This window comes from Charadrius vociferus, unplaced genomic scaffold (genome assembly GCF_000708025.1).
Source record: "Charadrius vociferus isolate BGI_N301 unplaced genomic scaffold, ASM70802v2 scaffold306, whole genome shotgun sequence".
Taxonomy (NCBI): Eukaryota; Metazoa; Chordata; class Aves; order Charadriiformes; family Charadriidae; genus Charadrius; species Charadrius vociferus.
The window spans coordinates 5,153,121-5,173,000 of NW_009648963.1; the positions used below are offsets into that span (position 1 = coordinate 5,153,121).

General features: G+C 38.6%; 2 protein-coding genes across 2 annotated transcripts in view; one reads left to right on the forward strand and one right to left on the reverse strand.

Moving 5' to 3' along the window:
- The window catches only part of SEL1L3 (sel-1 suppressor of lin-12-like 3 (C. elegans)), a 31,552-nt gene extending 14,296 nt beyond the window's left edge, over window positions 1–17,256 (reverse strand). Inside the window, exons 1-13 of the mRNA XM_009887651.1 lie at window positions 16,698–17,256; window positions 15,062–15,188; window positions 12,133–12,254; window positions 10,609–10,724; window positions 8,993–9,048; window positions 8,194–8,326; window positions 7,465–7,597; window positions 6,575–6,721; window positions 5,954–6,159; window positions 4,232–4,411; window positions 2,442–2,561; window positions 1,670–1,810; window positions 500–562 (exon numbers count right to left, since the gene is read on the reverse strand). Coding sequence (XP_009885953.1) covers window positions 500–562; window positions 1,670–1,810; window positions 2,442–2,561; window positions 4,232–4,411; window positions 5,954–6,159; window positions 6,575–6,721; window positions 7,465–7,597; window positions 8,194–8,326; window positions 8,993–9,048; window positions 10,609–10,724; window positions 12,133–12,254; window positions 15,062–15,188; window positions 16,698–17,196 — 2,043 coding nt within the window. The 5' untranslated portion in view covers window positions 17,197–17,256. The remainder of the gene's footprint in view (window positions 1–499; window positions 563–1,669; window positions 1,811–2,441; window positions 2,562–4,231; window positions 4,412–5,953; window positions 6,160–6,574; window positions 6,722–7,464; window positions 7,598–8,193; window positions 8,327–8,992; window positions 9,049–10,608; window positions 10,725–12,132; window positions 12,255–15,061; window positions 15,189–16,697) is intronic.
- A 1,900-nt stretch (window positions 17,257–19,156) lies between these two features.
- SMIM20 (small integral membrane protein 20) overlaps window positions 19,157–19,880 on the forward strand; it is a 7,008-nt gene continuing 6,284 nt past the window's right edge. Inside the window, exon 1 of the mRNA XM_009887674.1 lies at window positions 19,157–19,175. Within this exon, the coding sequence (XP_009885976.1) occupies window positions 19,157–19,175 (19 nt within the window). The remainder of the gene's footprint in view (window positions 19,176–19,880) is intronic.

Here is a 19,880-nt window from a genome sequence, read left to right on the forward strand (position 1 = left end):
TCAGTCCTTACTTTTTTTCATTCATGTTCCCAATTAAAGATGCTCAGTTTTTATAGCAAAGCCTGCTGGTATGGATTTTCAAAGATGGTAGTTATCCCTACCTGACTCTGGAGAGATCACCGCGTCAAAAGCTCAAGCCTGGCAGGCACTCCTCTGAAAAAACATACCTAGTATGGTCTAGAAAAAAGTGCTTAGGAATATGAGGCAAAAACATACTCCTGAATCAACTATTCACTCTGTAAGTCATGTAACTATCATCAAGTTTCAAAAAATGGAAGTAGAGAGAATTCTTTTTCTGCCATAGAAATTTTGCTGATTTTGAGCGGTCTAGTCTCCCAATTTGGGAAAATAAGGCTTTCACCATTCATGGTGAAGACACTGGGAGAAGCAACTAGTATTTACACAGAATTATGGTAATATGCATTTTATATAAATCAGAGTTTATTATTATTAGCACCTGGTACAGGACTTTTACAATAAAATATTTATTACATTTTACCTTGGCTGCTGCTTTCTTCATCAATTCCAAAGCAAGTTTCGTATTCTTTTTCACACCTTGGCCCTAGGAAATGGTTATGTGAAACAATCATTATTTACAAATACAGGCTGATGAAAATGAATATATACACATTCAAAATGCATTTTGACATTGACAGTATTATTTACTAGGTGTTATTCAGCTTTAAACAGCTACAACAAAAAAAGCAGCTTTGTGCTCACCCTTCATTCACAGCTTCACAGAATCTCAATGATTCTGTCTAGGAAAATTATTTCACCAGTCGATCCAAGTGATTTTTATGGGTAAACAATATCACAGACCTTTAATTTTCAACAACTAAGGAAGAATGAATAGCATTCAAAGGTGCATAGATTGTTCATGATTTGGCAACGAGTAAGAGCTCTCAGCTTTCCTGAAAAAGGATGTCAGAGTGCCTCCAAAGGAAATACACAGGTATCATGCTGATAATGTCCATATAAATTAATTCAAGACCCGGGTCAAACAGACTACGGGTGCTCAAAATTAACACAAGCAAAGCTTAACCAAGCATTTTGTAGAGAATAGACCTTCACTGTCAAAGGAATGAGATGAATATCCAAGGATTCTTCACTAGTATTTCTAACCTTTAGTAGTGCTGAATGTCTTACCGGTGACACTGCTTAGCTGATACACCTTATTTGACACAGGCGGGGTTAAGCCTGAGTTTAGCCTCTGCTGTCTACCGCTTCTAGCAGGGAAAAACTAACTGCATGTAGAGACTCTTTAATTCCTACTCAAAAAAATCATTCCCAGACACCTAATAAAGGGCATTCTAAGAATGGATTGAATTTGCACCTACATCTCTACACCAAGGCCTATGCCTACCAGCTGGTTAGATTTTTAAGGTGACAAGCCGTTAGGAAAAATTAGGATCCACAATTCAGATGGTATTTTGATCCTGAATCCGGCTAGGAACAAAGTGACTAAACTGCTTTTAACTTGCCCTTCTTAAATATTTTGTGCAAAACTGGTAAAAATCAATATTAGCTTTGTAACTATTGACAGAATTTCAAAATAAATCTAAAAGTACTTCCATACACTCTCACAGTGTGTCACTGAAGATAACTTACAAACATCCATGTCACAGGAATGTTTTTTTTTTTTTAAGTGAAAATATGAAACATGAATTACCTTAAACAACACAATGGCATAATCATATATTAACACTGGATCTTCTGTTTCTATGGCACCCTTTGCATACCATTCTATTGCAGCTTCAGGATTTTTTGCCACTCCTTGTTGGCCCCAAAACAGCATCTGAGCCAATCGTTGCTAAAAGAAAACAACATAAACATGCATGTTATAAATGCTAGTATTGAAACTGGAATTATAGGAGCAGACTTTTGCAGACTCAAATGGATTTTAAAATATGTGAAGAAACTAGTTATACATCCTCAACAGTTTGAAAACAATTGGTTATCAGGAATATTTAGAGGGCTTCCCAGTGGTGAAATGTACTGACATGAAATCTACAGTTATTTTTTACGGCTGTCAGTACCACGGAAGTCTGTCTTGATTTAAGTGTAGAGGTAAGCGATAAAGGCAGATTTGACACATGCAAATAGCTCTGTATTACAACATATTGCTGCTGCTCTCAGATCAGCAGCAGTAACTTCACCATGCCAAATACAAACCCAGGGAAAATGAACACAGAAGGAAGTTGCTAAGTCTTGACAACTCTTCCCTTTTGCCTTGCATCATTGTTATAGCTTTATGCATGGTCACTGGATATTTTCAGACAGAAACATGGGAAATAGTCCAACCTCATAAAAAAGCAATTCTGGGTGGAAAGAGAAAACGTTTGTCTGCTTCACTCTCCTCCACAACCTTCCTACACAGTCTGTAGATGTACATACATGATGTGTGTAAAAAAAGAAGAACGGAGAAATGTATTACTTTATACCTGCGCAGCTGCATTTCCTCTTGTTGCTTCATGTTTTAACCACATAAAGACATCACCATTTTCTTTTGTTTGAGCTTTTAGTAGTTCATCATCCATCAGCCTTATAGTTTCAACAAATGCCTGAAGAGTAGGTGAACAGAAAAAAAAATTTTACACAATGAATTCATACATCTGCCACCAAAATGAAAATGTTGCCCATTTCCCGTTTATCCCTAAAAATCTGTGATCAGTTCTGGGTTTTAGAATTTCCACCACTCCCTGCTGGCCAGTGCATTAAGAACCATCCTTACATCCAGTGTAAAAACTATTTACTGCTTCAGCACAGTACAAAACTTAAGTCCACTCTACACTGGAAAAATATGCTAAGACATCAACAACTGAAAAAAAACCCCACCTTTTTAGTTTTAAATGCACTTAATAATGGCAAAGAAGTGCTTTTAAGCCTTTAAGGCTTTTTAATTCCTATAGAAATCTCTCCTAAAAAATAAAAAAAATGCTAGCAGAAAGCTTGATGAAGACCTGCCCTACAGCACTCTTACCTAGCTGGCTGTGTGCTGATTTTTAGTTCTTCAGTGCCCTGGTTTCAGCTGGGACAAAGTTAATTTTCTTTCTAGTGGTTGTTGTGTTTCAGATTTGGTATGAAAGGAATGTCAATAATGCACATTGTTTTAGTTGCTGCCAGGCGACGTTTATATTTTTCAAGGACTTTTTTCAGCTTCCCATAGAGGCTGAGAAGCCTAGACAGAATGATGGAATGGCCAATGGAATATTCCGTACCATAGACACCACACTCAGGATATAAATGAGGTTGGCTGAGGGGCGGCGACTTGTGATCACTACTCAGGAAGGTATCAATTCACCAGGCGGTGAGAGTGACTTGTGTCATTATTATAATTGTTATTATTGTTATGCTCCTTTTCTGATATTGTTCTATTAAACTGTCCTTATCTCAACACGAGTTCTTTTTTTTCATCCTTTCCCCTCCTTTTCTCCCTCTCCTCCCTTCCCTTCCTGGCAAGAGAAGTGGGGGTGAGCGAGGGGCTGCATGATCCTAGTTGCCATCTGGGGTTAAACTGCAACATTCAGCAATCAAAATTTCTCTATTTTTTGTATAATAATAATTCCTTCTGATAAGCCAGGATCTTAGTACTGGCCTACCCTGAGTATTCTTTACAGATAAAGTTGTATTACCTCCTGTTTAGCAGTTCATTCTAAAGTCATTTTAATGTAACTTTATTTCATCAGACAGTTCTTTAACAGCCAAATCTTTACATCTGATTATAGAAAAGGTGTATGGATGGAGAGAACAATTCATCTTTTGCATGAACTTCATGATGTGTGGCTACTGGAACAGCAGATCACTGCTTAATAATAATAACAATTAAGCAATTATTATGGCTTAATAAACAAATCCAATTATATTAATCATTAAAAATCTGAGTGAGGAATTAAGGCCCAAGAAAAAGACTTAGACCCAAATGAAAGACAGGCATGTGGAAAATTCTGAGGATTTAAGCCTAACTTTGATTTGGTTTCCCCCTTGCTAAGAAACGGAGTAATGATACCTACATATAATTTGGGGGATTTTGTAACAATCATAGAGTCACAGAGTAGTTTGGGTTGGAAGGGACCTTTAAAGATCATTTATTCCAACATCCCTGCCATAGGCAGGGACATCAATTAGATGAGCTAATATTTGTAACTCAAGACAAAAATGTTCTAGCCACATAATTAATATATGAAAAGTAACTTGCACAGAAAACAAATTCAGATATGCTTATAACTTTTACCTGTTCCCCTTTTATAGTGTGTTGATCCAAGGATGTCTTTATTGCAATATTACTGTAATAAGCATATGACAGCTCCAAATCAAGTGGATAGTTATTAATGCCTTGGTAATGTTTATAGCCAAGATTCATCACAGCAAGTCTCTCATTCCCCTGAGCGCCGATCAAACTGTACAGCAGTCCCTGGCAAAAATAAACAGACATAAACAAGAGTGAACTCATTGCACATCTCATAAGTTTAGCACTTTGGTGTAGATTAACAGCGAAGAGAGCGTTCCTACTGGTAGCTGATATACTAGCTATACCATGTAAACAGAGTTACAGAATCAAGCACAGCCCTAAAGTAGCTAAAATGTCTTCTATATGTATAGAAAGAACTGAAAGAAAAACTAGACACTCTAAATACTTTTCAAGTATTGCACTTATTCTGCCACCACTAAGTGTGCAGCAATCTTTTAATGCCACTTTATTTTACTGTTAATTATACTCTGACACTTTTTATACTCAGCAGTGACTTAACTAGTCTCACTGATGTCAACTGGAGTTTTCACACTAAATTCAGCGGAAACATATGGAAGTTAACAAACCGCACTTGAAAATCTTACCCTAAGGATCTGACAGGACTAGAAGGACGAGACTTGTGCCTAGCAAGGTTTCAGCACAAAGCTCCATCAAGATACATGTTAATTGGTGCTAGAAATAGTCCAAGTACCACACATTTGCAAAAGCACTTTCAGCACTACTATTATTTTTCATCTGCACAGTAACTAAAACAGTGGTGTCCCATCTGCACTGGCTATTAAATTATTTCCTACACTATCTGAAGTGAATCCAATAATGAAATTACTTAGCCTCCATAATTAGCACTACGTATACTCCATAATTACGGTATAAAAAAGGCTCCTGTCTAAGGTTTCTTGTGTCTGAGAAACTGGAGTGAGGTTGGTCTCAGACTGGCCTCTCAGGGGTTGTTCTGATTTAGTATCCTGTAACAACATTAGGCAGATCTGCTATTCTTTATGAGCATTTTATATTACACTATTATATCACAATTAAATATCTGTTGGCAATTTCAGTATAGCCTTTTTCCAGTGATATATAAACACCTCCCCTTTATTTGACCTTGCAATGGAATTGCATGGAAACATTTCAGTTATGTGCAACCTGCTTAAAAGGTCAGGAGTTCACATGCTCTGCAGTTGCTCAGCTGAAGCATGGTCAGGTTTTCTTCCAAAAGAAAACTCTTCTACTTTGGTTACCTTTAATTATTTGACCATAACATACTCAGTGCCACATTTTTGCACACTGTAAAATGGGACTTGTTTCCTGACTGTACTATGTAACCTTTCCACTTTTGGAGATTTGCCTGACACGAGGCTTTTTTCACACCTATCTACAAATGACTTGAGGGTTATTACCCCATCCTACCTCCTCAGTGACTGGGAAAAGCTGTTCACTTTACCACCATTTTCAGGTCACTGAATCACTGATTTCCTTGTTCTGGATAAGCAGGATAAAGATTCCCACCATCAGGACTTCGTAAAGACTTCACTGCCATCAGGTTATTTAGGAGTATCTGTATTGGGGAATCCCTTCCAACACAGCCTGGATCTGGAGGCTGTTTCACATTTTTTAATTAAATTGATCATAAAGTCATCCAATTTCTAAACTGCTTTTACAGATAATTAATTTCCCAGGCATAACCAAACATGTTAAATATACTACCTTCGTACGATCCACAGACACACCGAGCCCTGTTTCAAATATAACTGCAAGGAAATAGGAAGCCTTGTGGTATCCACAGCAACTGGAATCCAGCAAGAGAGGGACAGAGGAGCCCGTATTGCTGAGGCCATCGGTGCTGGACAGACCCTTTGCAACCTTCTCAAATATCCTCCGGCCAACTTCTAGAACTGTATCACTTCCATCTTCTAACACTAAAAATAAAATATAGGATGCACAGTTATTGCAAAAGTTAAAATCAGGAAGTGATTTCCCCTCCTTCATTTAATGGAACTAAGACAGATTCTGTTATTTCTCATGCTGAATGGTATTCTTAATGCAGACAACCAAGATTCCTAGAGATAAAAGGTACTATTGAATAGGAAGTGTCCAAAAGACTGTCTCAAAGTAACTAACCACTAAAAATGTATGGATATCTCTGTTTCCTTCTACATAATAAGCCATCCTTCATTTGCAGCACAACGTACAAGCCACATGACAGTCCTTTACTAAGTTAGCTGATATGAAAAATACGTATAAAACATGAACTGAAGTCAAAGCATACTAACTTACATGACATATATTGTGAAGTTATTTGAGAACAATAAAATAAAATATGATTACCATCTGGAGCACTGAAATCCATCTCTTGTAACAGTTTGAACAAAGTGCGGTACTTTTCCCTGAGCTCTTTTCCCCACATGAAGGCATCACATTTGGATTTTTCTCCATATTTGTGAATCAGATCCAAATAAGAGTTTTCATAGTAACCTAAAGAAAACACATTCAAGACATGAAAGCTGACGTGGATGGCCTTTAAAACAAGCTTCTGGTAGAAAAAAAAGATGTTTCTAGGGAAAACTAAAAATTCATGGACAAGATGAGCACATCCTTAACACAAAGTAGTGCTAAAAACTCATACAGCTAGCACAGGCCCCTTACAAATACATAATATTTCTTCTACTCTCTTCCATACTCTGGTCACAATGCATGCAATCAAATTCTAATTGGAAACATAAGCTAGTTTTCAGTACACATGTAAGCTACGTTACTGTTCCTTCACTAAAGTAGTTGCTTTGGTATAAACCTGTCAATTACTGCACATGAGGCAACTGTGGCAGGGACATTCTAGCAAAACCCACACATTTTTGGGAAAGGACTTAAAATACATATGCCTTTAGGGTCACTTGGGAATGAAATGGAAGACAGGCAACTGAATAGCTTACAAGTAAACTTAAAAGTGTTTCTTTGTCCCTTTATGCACCTGTCTTAATAGAGAAGAAATAGTGAGAACATGATTTAAGTTTATATTGCATGGCACAAAAGTCTTCACAGAGACAAACCCACAGTTTTAGTTACCAGTAACAAGGCTAAATGCTTCAAATTGCCTTTTTACTTGCTATGGCTGAATTAAAGTTCACTTTTGATGACCATTATCCAGATTCTGGTAAAATGAAAGAAAGCGGGTCTCCAAAGATCAGTTTAAAATTCGTATCTCATAGATCAACACTTACAATTTCTTTGCACTTTTTCGCCTTGGCTTACAATATATCTGTACTCATAAACTATTTCTTGAATGTCCATACATCTCTCGTAGTAGAGTTCAATTTGTTCCACTGTTTCTTTGTCATGAAGAGGGTTAGAAATCTATAAAAAGGCAAATAATGGATAAATAGCATCTACAGTATCTACTGTTGTCTATGCTTGGCCAGAAAGAAGTGTTGTAGGCAGACAACAAACGGAAACAGATTGTTTACTACAATCAGCTTATCTGGCACATCATGTTAATGTGCCAGACAGCCTGATGCTGCCCACAATACACTATAACTTCAAGCAGTTAGCATAATCCCAGAAACCATGGATGAACTTCCAAAATTGACCAAGCCTATGTGACTTTTACCACCAATTTCAACAAAACCATAAATTAATCAAATGTGTTCCAATACTGTATCATCAAAAACTCTAGGAAACAAAGCAATACTGAAAATAAGTCCTTAAATATAGATTTAGGAACATTGCTTTACATACTCACTTCTAGAAGCCGTATCTTTTAGCATTTGAAGTGGTAAGTAACATTCCTAGATTTCAACAGAAAACGATCATATTTTGGTTATATAACCCCCAGTACTATTATACTTCATAGCAAGTTTATCACTTGGTGAGAGCTTCAGTTGAAAAAAATCCAAACACAGTCATAGCTGGTTGCTAATATTTAAACACTTCCAAATACTGCTTTTGTTTACCTGTTCTGTTTCCAACACATTGAGACGATAGTATTTCACAGGTCCAAAGAACGCTTCAATACCATTTACATATCCACTGCCTCCAAGAACGAAGTATCCAGCAGTGTCATCATAATAGAAATCTTCCCTAAAACTTTAGAACACGAAAGAGAAGTAAGTTATCTTTCTCCTAGAGTTACTATCCACAAATCTACAATTTCTGGTTTGTAAATCATAGCACAGAAGGAACAACACTTAACTCTATCATGCAATTTACTGTTACATAGTTTCCATATTAAAAGGTGGGGCTTTTTTAATTATTTGCACAAGGAAGAGTCAATATTAAATTACAGTGAAAGAGAACAATTAAAGATCCATTTAAAATAACTTATTTGCTTGCTTAGAAGAAAGGATAGAGCAAGAATATTTTTGGTAGAAATTTTGCTCTCTCCCTGAGCAAAGCAGATAACAATTTCATTGGTGAAATCCTAGCTCTCTCACAGGAACAGCAAAATGTCCCTTGACTTCAGTAAGGCCAAGACTTCATTTGAAGACTGATCCTAATGCCACTGACCTTCCAATCAGTTTTTAGTGAGGGTTATCAGACTCTAGTACTAGACCATGCAGCATGTTAACTCAATTATCTCGTGGCATTAACAAAATTATTCAGCGTATGCTCAATGCAAGCACAGAAATGCAAACTGGTTTTGAAAGCATAGAGTAGAAAAAGACCCCAGACACAAACTTGTGCTCTCCTCTCATTTTCCATATCTGAATACATAAACACATATTACTCAGCAAAGGGTAAAATGATGCTTACTTAAAAGACTGGTGATGATGTCTTTTCAAATTCTTCCCAACACTGCTTACTTCTATCTAAAAGAACACAAAATATTAATTATAATAAATACAAGGTACATTCATTAAGTCGTTTCAACTCATAGTCGTTTCAACTCATAGTTCAGAAGATTACAGCTGCAGCTTATTGCATCTCTCCTCTGCACTAAAGAGGATGGTGTCATGTATCCGATATACGTCAGAAGAGTTTAATGGAAAGCATTGGCACTGTCCTGGCCAACCATGAGTGATGAAAAATAGCACAAATAGCACAGATGTTGCCTACTACAGCTATTTACACACCTGAATAAATTCACTCTGCTCTGTGATGGAAGAATATTTTTTTCTTAATCTAATCATACAAGCAATCCTTGAATTTCCAACAAGTCAAGACTAATACACTCTGTATCAATATTCACAGTAACTTTCACATTTGCACCTGAAACTGAGCTTCAAAATCCACAGGCTCTTCCCTTTACCACGAACTTAAATTATACCTACAATTTAAACAAATTAAACAATTTCAAATTTTCTGCTTTTAAGCAGAAAAAGACAGTTCTGATTCTATAAAACACTTTTTTCACTTTTCTTTTTAACAATAGATTTAGAAACATATTCTATTAAAATTAAATACACATTTCTACCTGATTTTCTTGCAAGACAATCAATCTGCTTGCCACTTACATACTTTAAAAAGGCAGGGTACAAAAGGAACAGCAGTATTTTAGCCTGCACATTGCACTCTCAGTATAGCATTGTTTCAGCTTTATCAGTCATTTAACTCATACTTTAAATGTGCTTAGTTGTTCTTGCCATTAATTAGAAATTATTTTTACAATGCAGAATGTAATCTATTCAAGCACTTTCAAGGAGAAAGAAGTTGAGAAACAGAAGACAATTTTTTTATTATTTTCACACCCTAATATCTTAACAGCTGGAGGTTCAGACAAGAACTTGGGTAGGGAGTCTATGTTTTCAGAGCTGCTTTTGGAAGGTTTTGTGAAAAAACAATCGTGATTTGTTAAAATGTAAATTATGTATTTTATCTACTACAGATGGATACTGCAATATTTTTTTTGTCTTTTACTGGTAGTCAATCCTATGCCACTTGGTCAAATATGCAAAACTTGAAAACTGCACATGCCTCCTGTTAGCTACCACATCTACACAAGCAGCGTGCTACTGTACAGACGCCCAGACACTTAAATTTTCATATCAGAATGGTCAAAACGCTTAAGCCTCCAAGTGCAAACTCCCTCAGAGCTATACACACCACGTGACTTAAAGTGTCTCGATAAGGTATCTAAGCAGGAGTCCTAGTTGCCTGTACAGTCAATAGTCTCTGGAGAGCAACTGTGCGCCAAGACAGCCACTGAATACACAGGAATTCGAGGCTCTTATCTTACACATCTAAGTTGATTTCCCAAAGACGGATGGTCTGAACATCCCCGGACAATTTTTAGATTTTTCATTCTTTCGCTACACGAGCATGTACAATTACAGTATTTCTCTCAGCCTCAGCTATGAAGGGGTTTGTCAGAGGCATAATCAAATTAGACAAATCGCAGTCTTGATCCTGTAGTTCAGTAGCACGCATACCTGTCCACCCTTAAAAGAGAGATCCAGTCGTAACCACTGCTTCAGAGGAAGGCTGAAGCTAGTTTTCACTGCAAGGTCATCTCCTCTCATAAGGTGCATCTGAATGTGCACATAACCTGACAGAGCAACAGAAGAAGAAAAAGGAAATAAAACACCACAGAAATATCAACATTAAGAATGGGCTTCCTAATGCATTATGCACAGTGATTCTGTCTTCTTCATCCTCTTCATCACCAACAGAGATCTTGGCACTCACCAAGCCATACATCAGCTCTCACAGAATCCCAGGGAAACATGCTCCACATTTCAGTTAGGCATCTTGGATGCTAATGCCCAGGCTCCCACATGAAACCACAGATTCAAAGCCAACTGTCTGAAGGATAAACACACTAAACTTGGGGCAGACAGGCAGGGTGCCATAGTTGATCTCAGACACCAGAAAGCAGGTATGACTTGCAGCAAACAGCAGAGGGGAACAGCAGACAATGGTATCTACTCAACACTCAACTGCTAGCACGTGAGCGTGCAACGATCAAGCACAAGATGTGTCTACCCTCCACCATTTGGACCTCCAGGGGCTAGGCTCATGGTCTGAGCTCTTAGGACTAGAACAGGTTATGATAATCTAGTTTAAACTGAGAATAAAACTGTTTAAGAGGTAAAACCTCTCCAAGCAAATCTCATGTCAAGCTGATAACTTCCAGTTGAGCTGCCATTTTTGTTTGTTCTTCAAAGAAAAGTTTCTAATGGACAGATTAATTATCTAGATTGGTTACAAGACAGAGAAAATAGAAACAGCAAAAATAACAGAGCGAAATATTAGTTGTGAAACTTGCAAAGAAGGGGGAAAAATGTAATGTCTTATGAGAAAGCCAGGTGTGCACTCTTAAAACTCTGCACATTTATTTCCCCTGTGAGCCTGTCAGCCAGCCCCCAGCTGCTGAATTTCACTCTCTATCAGAAGCTGAAGAGCCGTCTTCTGGCAGGAATGTTCCTCTACGGCAAATGTTGCTAGACTAAGACAGTGCTACCTCTTAACTTTTTTTTTGGATTGGGGAAATAGACTGTGCTTCTTGAACACTACAATATAGGCAAGACCTTGAATCATTTGGACTTTTTCTGAGCCTATTTCGAATTTTCAAAAATTTTCTTGTAGTATGTATGTAAGAATTGAGAACAATTTTAAAATAATACTTCAATAATAATAACAAAGGTTGTTCATTGAGATAAGACTGTTAAATCCCAGTGTATGTTCCTGACCTGTAAGATTCAGCCTATTCTCCTAAAAAGCAGACATTTTCTGAAGTTAGCCAAGACTAGATGCTATGCAACTATTTCTCAGTTTTACCCTACTAATTTAGTAGCTACTTTCCTATTGAGACACTACAGTAAAAAAGAAGCATTTTGCAAGGGATCAATTTCACAGAATAGGCCTGATAATATATTTATGAATGTTATTCCTAGGTACAGATCTATAAAGACTGTATTAGAACCCTTCTGAAGGCTGACAGTAATATCCCTTACCTTCCTCACTTAGAAATACAGCAGGAGTACTATACATTTCTTTCGGATCAATAAAATAGAGTATACCGCACAGATCCTTTTCACAGTGATGGAGTAAATATAGCCAGATTGAAACGGTGAACCTGCATGAGCAAAAATAAACAGAAAATCCACTCCTGATGAGAAATCTCCCTATATAACTTGAAAAGCATGCATTTCACTTTAATCTAGCAAACCTGTTTCACATGTCATCTTCAGAACTGAAGACATCCTCTGCAGTGAAAACCTTCAGAGCAACAATACTTAAGACTCTCAGATCTGTGATCTCCTTTTAACTGTGCACTCTTGTGGTACCGAAATGAGAGGAGAGTAAGGGAGTGTTATCTGAATGAATTCCAGAAGGCTGGGTCAGAGCTACTGCCAGATCCCACATCAACAGGGAAGTGAAAACACAACCGAGACAACTTGGAGCCAACCTCCCGCATGCAGGCTACAGTACAAAATGCCCAAATGCCTGGTCTTCTAATCTTGATTGTGGAAGCCAGTAAAAATTAAGCTGTGTCCTCTATACTAAATGTCAACTGTGAAAATGTGCATGGGAGAAGCAGTTAAAAATGAATCCAGCCTCTGGGTAGTACAGTCACAGAGCTATCACAGGATAAATAAAGGTGGAGTCTGTGCAAACTATGGAGCAGTGCAAAATAAAAACCCAAAGACCTGACAATGCTATCTGTTGAGAAATTTCTGTACAAAGCTGGCTGAGGCACTAAAAGAAGAATTTATATCACAGTATCAAATTTTAAGGAGCTCCTCTGTGCCAGACTAAATCTGCTTTGGTGCTATTAACAGGAACTTGACCACTTATTTCCGTAACATTCAGCCAATTTAAGCCAATGCTGAATGCCTTTGAAAACTGTACCTCCAATGTACAACCCAGCAAAGCATTACAATTATTATTATCTCTGATAAAGAAGTTCTCTTTTCTTAATGACTTTTAGAAGAAGATATTATTTTTTTTTGTATTTCTATAATTAAGAAAAATAAATATTTGTTTATAATACTGCAGAATTGGGTCAGCTTAGCTTGTTTCTCTCTCAAGAAGTTGCTAAACATACAGTACTTTGGATCTTTTCCTAAACTAAACCAATGTAGGTCTGAAAGCCTAACACCTGTTCTCCTGCTTAAAAAAAAATAATGCAAGAGTGGTGAAGTTTTCCCCAATAGAGCCTACACCTTAAATAGCTAATAACACCATATCTTCCACAGATGGTACGTGGATGAGGTAGAAGGGTTTGTAAATCATGATCACTTGTAAATTGATCATTATGACCTTCAGGCAAACACTGTGCTTCCAGAAATACTGCTTATGCTTATATATCGCTCTTTGCATCTTTCATTTCTGGCAATACAGCAAACTTAAATGCCGCAGTCTCCATTTAATCCTTGATTGCCAGACTGAGCACATAGCTGTTCTGGACAAACGTCTTGGGACAGAGCTTGGGACAATGCTGACTCATTTCACACCTCCCAGTGCTGCAGAATGCCATACAGCGTGAGTAGTCCCTTACAGCCCATCCTTGCTGCAGGCTGTCCACAGCCTCAAATGACAGCCATCTATCTCCAGTCCTCTTTCTTTACAAATCCCTGACTGAAGTCAAACGAGTAACTTCAGTTAGATCCATCTGCTTTTGTTGGCCTTTTGGTGCAGCGGGGAACCGCTGCTCACATATGGGCAGCTGAAGGAAAACTCTCTTCCTCTTCTTACCAGTTACCCCAGGCCATCACGCAACTGCAACACACAGGCATCGCTTTATGTTAACACTGGGGACACCATCTGAAGGCAAGAAAGGGTGGAACTGTGTGGAGCAGGTAAAGAGCGGCATAAATTCATGCCATATATTCTCAAGCAGAGAATCCAGTGCCTCAATGCCAGAAGCAGAATGCAAACATGCTGGTGAGCAAAGGGCAGCAGGCTGTACAAACCAGGCTGTCACCCATCCTAAAGAAGCCAGGAGCTAAAAATTGCTCTGTACTTATGGTTTCAGAGTCTGAGGGCTAGTAATTTGTATGCAACCTGCGCCATCTGGCAAGTGTTCTTTGGCACTCTTCTTGTGGTCACAGGCCAAACACAACCAGCAGACAAGTTCTAGTTGCTGCAATCATTTCCTATTTCTGTAATAATGTTGCCGGGGTGACAGCATCTGGTGGAAGGGAGACATATTTATACATTTATGTATACTTTTTCCTCTAAAATTGTAAAATACAACTGAAGAGTTGTGACAGTTTCAGGGAGGGGGAGAAGAGTAGAGAAAGAATATCTTCACAGAGTGATTCCCCTGTAACTGAATGGCAGAAAGGAGCTAAGGGGTTTTACTCCTCTCCCACCAGGAGTTTACACAAGGATGGTGGAAGAAATAGCATAAGCTCAAGCTGGAAGGCCATCTAGGCAGGGACCTTTATCACTAGGAGGTTTTCGCTGCAAAATAAACTAGAATGTGAATTTATAGGTAAAAAGCTGCTCCACACTGCTTGCCCTTGCAAGAAACCCTACTCTGCACTTGGTCTGCAAATGATGTTTGAAATGCAGATCTTTTTGTAACGCAGAAAACCTCAGGCTAGCTAGTCACCAGACAGCAGTCTGATAATGACAGCGTGTAACAGCTAACTTACCCTCCTAACAGTACCTGAGTAGCACAGTTACACCTAATGTTGGTCTCTTACACAGCACTGCACTAACATATACCGTAAGTATCTTTCTGTGATTCATCTTAATCCCCTCCAAAACTGAAATCAGACAACAGGAGGAATTGCTAACTCATTTCATTTTCAGCCTTTTCTCAAATTAGTAAGCAGCATAGCTTTAATTCATGGTATAGCCTAAGAGTTTAAGTATATTCTATAGCCTTCAATAATCAATTACAGCCCACTTCATTTCTTTGCCTATACTTACATGGGATAATCAATCTGATGTTGCCTGACTGTCTCAAGTTCTCTGTTCTCAAATTGTTCAAATTTCTTCACGATTCCTGTTTTCTCTCCGCTGGAAGCGTATATGAAGTTGAGAATCTGGACATCATCTGCAAAAGACAATCTTTCTTAATCTGCCAGAGAACAAGCATTAATAATTAGTTAATTAGTTCACACTTGTACAGTCAAACATTTGAATCACACAACAGATTAAAAATTAACACAAACCTTCAGTAATTCCATAAATACAAGTTTGCTCACTGTTATTAAACACATTACAATCTTGGACCAAATAACTCACAGGAAAGTGAAATGGAGTCCACTTCCAGCTGGTATTAAAAGCAGGGAAAGAACAGACTAATTTAAATCTAAGATACTTAAAGGACCAGTTAGTAACGAAGAAATCTTCATTTATGTTATTTGTTTAAATCTCACACTATCTTTGGTTATGCCTATATGAGATTACTCCACAGCTCCTGGACTTGCTCTCCATTCTCAGCTCTCTAGTTTATATTGTATGTATGAATAGATAACAATTCTGTTCTTAACTGATATGCATAATCCTGTAATAAATCTGATAATGCTGTCCCTGCTAAGAAACAAGAAAAAGATCTTCAAGGCCATTATGTATCGTCAGCTTTCCTAGGAAAACCCCCAAAACAACAACAAAACCCCTCAAAATCCAAGCAATTTGTTACAAGCTTATTTTAATAAATCTGAATAAAATGTTATTTCCTCCTATTTCTTGTTAGAGTGTTTTCATCTATAATATAATTAGATAATACATAAGATGTTTCACACTGTTGTCAGAGATCACATGCTCTGTCTCCAGAAAGCCCCTAAAGGCAGCAATATCATTGCTTCCCTGTTTGTTCCAGTGCATTTACGTGCCAATGTAGTGAAAACAAATGACACAAATACCATTATGGGATTTTCAGGAAGAGAATCCTTTAGAAGCAAATAACCTTTTTGCTTTTAGGTTCTCCTTTGAACATACATTGAGGACAAAAAGAATTGTCAGAAGGTCTAAAGCTAGAGATAGGCAGACAGAAAAAAACCCCAGAACTCTTAAGAAAATCTAGAAAGCAGAGTTGTGAGTTTCAGTAATTTATACAGTTGGGCAAGACACTTTTTTATTTTAAACTATTAATTTTAAAAAAAAAAAAGTGATTGTCCATAATGGTTTCTGAGTGCGTGGCCATCATCTTAAGCAGAAGTAAACCACTTGTGCCAGAATTATGTAAGAACTGCAGGACTCACTCTGAAATAATGCAATAAGGGACTGAACAACTCTGAAGAGAAAGGCATGATGTCCACTGACATCAGTGGGTTTTAAATGAAGTTGTTTGAACACACTTAAAAAATAGAAGGCTTTGCTGCTACAAATCTCCAGGCTGGCTGTGACGAAACAAGACAGCTCTGAAGGACATGATGACTTCAGTCATTTGCAACTCTAACCCCACAGTTATGAAGCTTACATATTCAACAATGTTGGCCAAGTAAATCATTCTACATAACATTTAATATTTACTACAGTTATGCACTTTCTAACAGCTCACCAAAGGTCTTATTTGGGTCCCATTAGCTTCCTTGGGGGAAAAAAGTGACATTACACCTACCACTTTCATGAGGACACTGAGGTATCCTGTTTGCCTGGAGCATCCACAAATAGTCGGCACCCCACTGAAGACAAACTTTGTGGTCCTTATACGGGCGTTCAAAAGGTGGAACTGCTTCTAAAAAGGTGTAATTCTTGGCAATTGCATCCTGGTAGTCTTCATTTTGCTCAACATCATAGCTGCTAACTGATTTGTGACTAATCCATGCATATAATATCACACTGTGCACTATTATTGAGTTTCTGATGATATAATCATCTCTGTAAACCATGATGCTTGGAAATTTTAAATGTACTTGTCGGGTTCTGCTAACGTAAAGGTTTTTCTCATCCTTCCATCTCCTTCTATATACTGGTACACCAGTCCTGAATTCGGAGGAAGCTACTGCTTCCAAGTTGACAATACAAGGCTTAGAACATAAATACCGAACTGAAACCTCAGAATTGTTAAGAACTTTCTTTTCTAAAATGTTTAAATGAATGAAGTCCATGTAATCCATGTTTTGTTCAAACTGTGGATTAACTGCTGTTGTCCGTAATGTCTCCTTTCCAAAGGATGGCACCAAAATCTGGAAAAAAAAAAAAACAAACCACAGAACACATTAACCAGAGAATCTAAGTTTACACAATTACTAATATACTCACAGCAGCAACAGAATACTGCACAAGCAGGCTTATATACCATACTCGAACTCCAAAATACCAGGATTCTTTCACACAGCAAGCAGATGTGGATTACTGAATAGCGACCATCAAGGTTGTAATGGTAACAACTCCCCTACATCAAGTTCTCAAAGTTACATACACGTCTACAAACAAACTGTGTTTACAGGGTGTATCCTTCGGCCCTTCCCCAAGTGAAATCTGGTCTAAGATACTGACTTACACGTCATGCTATTTACACACGCTCCTAGGATCAGGCCTAGAGAGCATATACTAAAATGTACTGGCATTTATTCATCGCATTGTTGTTCACTTGTGCTGCAACAACCTGATGTTTCTGTATCTTTTTAAAGTTAGTTAATTTTATTACCTCTTATGCAGGTACCTGAATAGCAGAATAACAACAAAGGCAGCTCACAGTGGTTTCCAGAGAATTAATAAAATGTTCAGGAGCTTATTACAGAATTACATTCATAAAATGTTTAGGAGCTTATTACAGAAACATTCCTGTCCTGAAGATGGACTTACAAATCTGAGCAGCAAGACCAGCAGGCCACATTTGCTCAGTTTTTGGTCTCTACAGCTATGTACATTATAACATATTCTGAGAGTGAGTGCTTGGACATACACCATTATTATCCTCCATGCTGAGGTTCTTGTCTCTAAGGCTTCAAACAGCTTTTTTTCTTCCTGGTCTGCAGTCAGCGTCCGGCTTGATGTACTGCCAAGGATACTGAGGATTACTCAGCTCAGAGGGCCAGCCACCAGCACACCACTTCTGCCAGGTCCCCTGATCCATCTAAAATATTCAGAATTGTCACTTCAGATTACCATGGAAGCTGGTTGTTAAGATTGCTTAGATTGAGAAGATCTGTCTTGGATGGCTTTTAGCTTTGCTAAGCTTAAACAAATCGAACTGAAATTTATCTTGGATATCTACCTTGGATTAACGGCTTTTTCACTGTGATTCTCAAAATATTTAAAAGCTTCATCCAAGTTGTTAGTACATTTCTAATTATCAGAATTATGTGTCACACACCTGGAGGACAAGACCTTGCCCATGATCCAATATAGGAATCAGTAAATGCATAAGGCTAGCTTCAGCCATGCTTTCCCTTTACTGCCTTTCCCTTAGTACCTGTTCTGCAAAATGGCTCCCAGAGTTACTCAAGAAACTTTTCTTTGTATTCTTTGGTGCCTGGGTATTAGTTGAGACATATGCTGCAAAAATGAAGGAAGCACATTTGGGTCTGCTAGCCTCCTTCAGGAGGCTCATCCAGGAAGGAGCACAGTGCAAAGACCCCTGAGTGACCCAGCACTGATGCAGCTGTGGCAGAGACTGGTGACAGTAAAGTCTTCCAGACCACAGATGAGCCTGTTACCACCTGGTTGCCTCTACACAGTGGTCTCCAGTGCACTGGATAGTGTGTGTATTATCTAAATGTTCCTGCTCGGTGAAGAACCCTAGTTCTTCCCTCCCCAGACAAGGCAGAGTTAATTGTGCATAATCTCTGACTACAAAGTAGAGCGAGGATGAAAGGATTACACAATGAGTGTGATTATGAGATTTAAATATAAAAGTTTCCCAGTATAGTAAAGAGGCCAGCTATGCCAGATTCCAAAAAGTTACCATAAACTAGGCAGAGTTCAACAAAAAAGATGTAGAGGCTTCGTTGTGTGGGGCAACTTAGCTACAAAAGCTGGAAAAGGTTTTTTTCTTGATCTTTTTCTTAAAACCTGCTGAATCTGAAGGAGTTATTCCAAGTCATCCCATGAGATGTTGGGATAAAAATCACCATGGGAGGCATCACAATAGGTAGGAAAGTGAAATTTTTCAGTAGTGCAGTATTACAGAAATGATAAGAAACCGTTCTTTCACTTACTGGAAAAAGATCTCAGCAGGACCCTCCCTGAGGTCACCCCTGCAGAAATTCCACATAACCCTGTGAAAGTGCACCTGTTTGCACAAAGCCCAAAGATAACCATAGTCCTTTACCTGTCAACGCTTGCCACGTCATGCTAGATTTTAAGATGTGTGAGAAGGAGACACTCCAAAATGGGTGCTGATCTGCTCCCAATCACCATCAGTATCGTACAGGCACACAAAGACATTAACTGGAGTTTGTGTTTAGCAGCATACAAAAGTAGTTCAATCAATGCCCCTAAAAAGCAGTTGTTTCCATAAGCCAGTGCAGCGCCACACTCACACATGTGCGTGTAAGCGGATGCCGAAGGCACCCCCCTTTCTTTCAAACCCAGAGACTTAACGTCAGCTAGCACAGAACGCTCTTTAACAGGCTGATTTAACAACCTGACATTCTCTACCTCGAGAAGGCAGTGTAACCCTGGGGGCTTGGAGAGGGGGCAGCCAGGGAAGGCCGGACAACCACCGGGCTGGCTCCGAGAGGGGGCCCCGGGCTCGACCAGGCGGGTGGAGGCAGCCCGGCCAGAACCCGAACCCGAGCCCGAACCCAAACCCAAACCCAGACCCGGCGGCCGCAGTCCCCCGCGCACCCCACGG